This window comes from Pyrus communis, chromosome 14 (assembly GCF_041283825.1).
Source record: "Pyrus communis isolate YQ-2024b chromosome 14, ASM4128382v1, whole genome shotgun sequence".
Taxonomy (NCBI): Eukaryota; Viridiplantae; Streptophyta; class Magnoliopsida; order Rosales; family Rosaceae; genus Pyrus; species Pyrus communis.
Window position 1 is genome coordinate 13236956 of NC_142578.1, and position 6196 is coordinate 13243151.

A 6196-nucleotide genomic window follows, 5' to 3' on the forward strand; every position below is an offset into this window, starting at 1 on the left:
CTCACTCTCTCCTCTAATTCTCTCACACTCACTCCTCCCTCTCATTCTCACTCACTCTCAATCTTGCCAAAAGGTATATTCTCCCAAATTTGTTTTTTTATTAATATGTGTTTTTGGAGTTAATTTTGAGTTTGGTGCGGGGTTTAGGGTCAAGTATAGGGTGAGGGGTGGAGTTTGGCTATACCAATTTTAGGGGAGATTATGCCAATTTTTTGGTATTATTTTATGTTGTTTTTTGGTTATTTGACCGTGTTTGTTTTTTTGTAGGGAATCGTCGAGACTTTGACAGCTAAAGTTGAGGATTAGGACGCTATCGAAACATATCCCCCGTCACTACCACCACAATAAACTTGTATTAGGCTTTTATTATTGTACTTTGTTAATTTATGTGTACATTTTGAATCTATTATGTATTGGATAATTTGATCACTATTTTTCATATGTCATTTTATTTTGAACATGTCAATTTAAATTAAAGTAATTAAAAAAAATAAAATCATACAATTAAATTAAATTAAAAACGTAAAAATTCGAAAAATCTTGCACTACCAAATATTTCGTCACACAAACAATTTATATAATTAAATTAATATAAGAGAAATAATAAAAAAAAGTGCAAAACCTTGCATGACAAAATATTAAATTAATTTAATTTAATTAAAAATTTAAAAACAAAAATCTTTGCGCGACGAAATTTTACTTTGCACGACGAAATTGTACTTTGCACAACAAACTTATTTCATCACGCAAAGTGTTTTTTTGTAGTAGTGTATATGAATTCATAACATTTTTTATACAACAAATTGCAATATCCCTTGATGCATTTTCATGTTTTGAAACCGTTGCATAACAACTTCATTACCAAGACCACCAAATATCTCTCTCCACAAAATAACCATGTTATCATTCATCCATTGATCTCCCATCCAATTTCTCAATCGATTCTTCATAAATTTCATTGCCAAAAATGCTCTTTCAATGTTGGCAATAGCAACTAAAAAAGAGTTAATGCTAATGTCACAAGCAAGTTGACTAGTTATACACCTTGTTAATGTCACAAGTATGCACATTTTTTCTACCAAAAAACAAAGGAGAGAGGGCATTCGTCCCATGACCCTAAGGTGGCTGTGTCCATGCTTACGTTTCGGTAGAGTCCTGGATGATGTATGATGGTTGAAGAATCATGATGTGTTTGATAAGATTTAAAATATTCCAAGGATTGAAACTTGTTGTTGATTGGATAAGGAATGAATTGAAAGCACAAAGGGACTAGATTCAGAGTCCTAGTGCATGTGTGATTCGGCTGAGATAGAGGTTTGGTTGATAAACGATTGGTGAGGATAATTCTAAAATAATTAGATATGATTGGGGAATGGTAATCGTACGGCAGACTTGGGCATCAAGCGATTTGTCATAATAAATATGAGAGGGATTGCAACGTAACAAGGACCTTCAACTCACTACACAAATCAACGCTCAATGCGAGCCCTCTCAACCCTTTTCAGAAAATAGTAACTGCTCCACTAACAAGTAAGCACAAATTCAATTTGGTTACATAAATTTGGAGTTGGCAACTGACGGATGATTACAATTTGGTTAAACAGAAATTTTCAAGGGCAATCGGCGAAGGTGACAATTTGGTTAAATAGCAAGTTCTCCTATTTAAACTGATTAAATCCAAATATCTAGTGTCGAAGAGTCTCTGTTCTTTTGCTGAACGAGGTCATTTCATTAGCTTTCTTGGTGAAGTGGGGTGTTTTATGATCGGACGTTCCCAAGTGACATTTAGAGTTCAACATATCGATGGCTGAACCACTTTCACCATTAAGACACTCATCTCTTTTGAGTATCTTTGTTCCTACAGCCGAGAGTATTCCTTCCTCGATCAAAGTCGCTCGTTTTAGAAGTTAACAACGCGTTTCATCACACCACCATGACATTCAACTATTCTCCCTACCGAGCTTGGTAATGAACTCTGAATGACGTAGTTAACTCATTAAGTTACTCGGCTTGCACGCTAAGTAAACTTTGTAATTTTTAAAGTCAACAAGATGATAAAGATTCGTTAGTTGCAAGTGGGGAGGATAAGTAGGTTACTCCATAGGAGGACACAAGCATTATCTAAAGGGGAATATGCTATAAAAATATGGAAGTGGACAAAATTAATAAATGTCATGCTGATCATTACGTCCTTTTGGGTAAATGAAATGTCAATTTCTCTAACTTAGTAGTGACCTAGGGACACAGGAGAAGATAAAACTACTAGTTCCTCTTCCTAAGCTAATAATTAATAAAAGCAAAACCCTGGTAAATTAAAGCTAACTTGAACAAGAGCAAGCACAAGAACAGCCTCTTAGGGATAAGAAGGCAGATTTCCCCAGAAAGGTGGTGATACTGGGTTATATTCCTCAACATTAATGTAGAGATAGTTGCATTCTGCAATCTGATGTTGGTTTTTCCCTCCTGCCTTGTTAGCGCTTCGAATAGCAACCGACGTGCTTTCTACCGTCTCTTCACCAGAGATTTCAGTGTAGCGGGTGGAAACTTGCTTCCTAGCAACTTCATCTCTTAGGATTGTCTTCAGCTTCATGACCTACAACGCCATGTATATACAACTCACTAAGTTAATGCAATGGCCAATGGTGTGGCCAGTAAATGTTGTACAAATTATTTGAAATTTTAAATCATTATAGATAAATGGGTTTTTAGCTTAGTTTGTAAAGGGAGAACTAATGCATGTGATTAATCAAGGGTTAATAATTGATTATAAAGGCATTAAATTAGATGAATTACCTCTTCTTGAAGCTTTTGCTTCTCTTTGGAGACAACATCATACTCTTGTTTGAGAGCGTCATACAAGCGCTCAAGCTGCTTAGCCTTCCACCTGGCTCTTCGGTTTTGGAACCAAACTGCAATCTTCCTAGGTTGCAAGCCGAGCTCTCTTGAAAGCTTCATCTTCCTATCAGGATCCAGCTTAATCTCCTCCTCAAAGCTCCTCTCCAGTGACTCCAACTGATCGCTCGTCAGTCTCTTCTTTTTGTCATGACTAGAGCACCCATAACCGCTCTGATGATTATTTCTGTCCATTAATCCAGGAACCAAGCCTCCTTGCGATGATGTCTCAGATATCATTGCTTGATGCTTCATCTCCATTCCTGAAAATAAATTAAAATTACCCAACAAATCAAATATATTTGTAGTCTTATATGAAGTTTGACAACTAAAACGAGTGCTAAAAATGCATTGGGTATGTAATTGTATATAATATAGATATATGTTTAAGTAAGACTGCATAGTTCTGTGTTTTGAGGTTGTATTTGACCTAAATGACTAATTAAAGTGTGACCAGTCCAAGAAATCAGGGTTGAATAATTGCTTTGCTTTAAGTGGAAACCATAGCAATAAAATTCAAGGAAAGGAAAACCCTAGCTAAGATAGAGAAGAAAGTACCGGTCGAAATGGTGAAAACATATTACTGAAGTCAGAATAATGAAAAATAAATTACCAGGAGAATACCGGTCGAAATGGTGAAAACATATTACTGAAGTCAGAATAATGAAAAATAAATTACCAGGAGAATAGTGGTCATAGCAGTTATAGTTGTTAAGGAAGCCAAAGGAAGGTTCTGGTCGAGAAACAAGGTGTCTCAAACTGGTTTTCCAATCCATATTGGGATGTAATTGATTATGCTTTCTTGCTGTCTTCTTTTTTTAAATGATCGACACGTTATATGGGTATGCAGGGTTTAAAGGTGATGAATAAATTGTGGACCACAAAAGACAGACAGAGTAAGCTAGGGCTAGGGAGAGATGATGATAATGATCGAAACTAAGCTTAGAGAGAGAGAGAGAGAGAGAGAGAGAATCAGTTGAAACTTGAAAGGGTTCTGTTGTATTCTGTCTTTTCCAGTGCAAAAGACTGATGAAGTAAGCGGGTGAGAGAGAAGTGTGACAGTGCTATTTCACCTTTGGGGTGCAACAAAAACTTTATGTTTAATTTCCCTCTGAGTGAGAGAGAAAGAGAGGGAAAGGCCAATAAATAGTACTAGGGGAGGGGTAGAAGTCGGGAGGCGTGAGAAAGGGAGGCATCTGTCAGTTCCATAGGAGCAGGATCAATGGGGACCATATCAGATTGAGACCTTTGAGTCCACTCATCCACTCTCCCATTTACATCATCTTCCAACCGACACACTTGTCATACATTGCATACATACATGTCTATGTTAGACACTAGGATTCCAATTAATTAGTTTTAGGATGGGTTAATTACACTAACATCCCCTCAGGTTCATTGTGTTATCACAAAACCTTTCACTTTTGAAACATAACACAAACACCCCTTAAGGTTCTAATTTACTTTCACATAACCCCTTTAGGACAAATTTGCCCTCATTATTAATTATACTTTTAAAAAAAATTGAAAAATCCTTTGAATAAATAGAAAAAAAATCCAAATTAAAATCTTACATTAAACAATAAAAAATAAAAAGAAAATTAAAGAAATATCATTATCTTTCTTCCTCTACCATGGCCTCGGATCTTTTTCGGAATTTGGCATAAACAAGTTCAAGGTTTCCAACAACAACTTGCATTTCGTGAGGAAGATTCTTGTGAATTCAATGGTTTTCATATTATTTTTTGTGGCAGAGAGTGAGGTCAAGCTTGTGTGAGGACGGCTAGGGAGGAGGTGAAGCATGTTAAGAGCAACTCCACTCCTAAAATCCCCTAGTCAAGAGTCAATTCAATCCACCCAAATGAATGGTAATTGACTACAATGAATAGTAACTACCAACTGCATCTCCACCCCTAAAACTAAATTGCCTAATCAATTCATATTAAAATATTATTATTATTAAATAATAAAAAATATTTTTATTTTTAATCTTGAATAGGATTTTTTACCAATATTGTTACGCCATGTGTGATTATCAGAAAGTATAATTTTGGTATTTTTAAATAATTTTTTAACATTTTTTTATCAAGTTATTTAGTTTTTAATAATTTTTAACATTTTTTTAATGTTTTTTGTCCAAAAAGCCTGGAACATTGATCTGAAAATCGAACAGTCTAGATTGTGCCATGTCACTAGGCACTGGGTTTGAATTTCAAAATTTTTTTTACTATTGGAAATCCAACAGTAAAAAACTAGTCGTTGGAAATCCAACGGACAAGGATGCACCATGTAAGCCTGAATCCCAAAATCCCTTAGCGCGCCAGCAAAGCGGTCCCCTCTATGCAAGCTGTCGACAACGCGCACCCACACTTGCGTGTTTCTCAAGTGCCTAGCACAAAAAAAAGGTTTCACATGGCTGACGTCATGCTGATGTCAGCATGACATCATGTGGCCGATTTCTTGTTCAGTCCATTTGTGATAGACTCAAAGCTAGCCTCCACTTTGGACCAGTGAATTGGATGGGGTGGAGTGGATTTTTTGGGGGCTAAGGGGAAAATTGGGCTATTGCCCAACTCATTTGTTAGGGGTGAACTTGCTCTAATGAATTTCCATTATGTTGTGGTGAATATAGAGGGGAGGCCCTAAACATTATATTGATTTTTTAAAAAGGTTTTTTATTTTTATTTTTAAAGTAATTAAAAATGAGAGTAAATTTGTCTTTAAGAAAATATTTTAAGGTGATGTCAGTCCTAAAAAGGTTATGCAAAAGTAAATTAGAACTTTAGGGGGTGTTAGTGTTATGTTTCAAACGTGAGGTGATTTTGTGAAAACACCATAAACCTACGGGGGTGTTAGTGTAATTAACCCGTTTTAGAGTAGATGTTCATATTCATAGTATTAGAGTAGGATATTCATGTGTTGAGTCCAATGCTTTTATGCCATCTAAAATGTTGTTTATATGTTTGGCTAAATAAGGTGACATCCCAATATGAGAGTATGGATCCACTTCGATAATTAAAGCCTTACTTAATAGTTTAAATAATCTCAGACTTCCATTTGCTATAGCTAGATTGATTTTATGATGGATGCTCACATTCTAATAGTCTATCTATCTCTTCATTCAACATGATGTGTTAAAGTTTCACAGAGAATGGCCAAATGTTATAATACCAATATTGTCCCCAACTTAACCACTTGTAACCCAAAAGATGTGATATTATATCCTAAAAGGCCTTAATGTAATTAGGATTATAATCCTTTGTATTTGTAAAATGTAATTTGTTTTGTCAAATATCCAATGTGA

At 35.4% G+C, this 6196-nt stretch overlaps 1 protein-coding gene across 2 annotated transcripts; it reads right to left on the reverse strand.

The window, feature by feature from the left end:
* Nucleotides 1-2162: 2162 nt before the first annotated feature.
* LOC137712060 (homeobox-leucine zipper protein ATHB-22-like) lies at nt 2163-3972 on the reverse strand. 2 transcript variants are annotated; one of them, XM_088684603.1, is made up of 3 exons: nt 3572-3972; nt 2794-3155; nt 2163-2593 (listed from the first exon to the last, which is right to left on the reverse strand). In XM_088684603.1, exons 1-3 carry the CDS (start codon nt 3666-3668, stop codon nt 2354-2356), a joined length of 699 nt encoding a protein of 232 aa, XP_088540729.1. In that variant the 5' UTR covers nt 3669-3972; the 3' UTR covers nt 2163-2353. The 2 variants fall into 2 exon arrangements, with proteins under 2 accessions (XP_088540729.1, XP_068307308.2); XM_068451207.2 differs by lacking the exon at nt 3572-3972 and having other exon boundaries at nt 2794-3458.
* Between the last annotated feature and the right edge of the window lie 2224 nt (nt 3973-6196).

Bases quoted from the DNA above. Each gene is read 5' to 3' on its own strand.
- LOC137712060 (XM_068451207.2), bottom strand. From the start codon at position 3,294: ATGCAGTCTTACTTAAACATATATCTATATTATATACAATTACATACC. The intron at 2,594-2,793 runs GTAATTCATCTA...ATGGCGTTGTAG, and splicing joins AGCAAAAGCTTCAAGAAGAG to GTCATGAAGCTGAAGACAAT.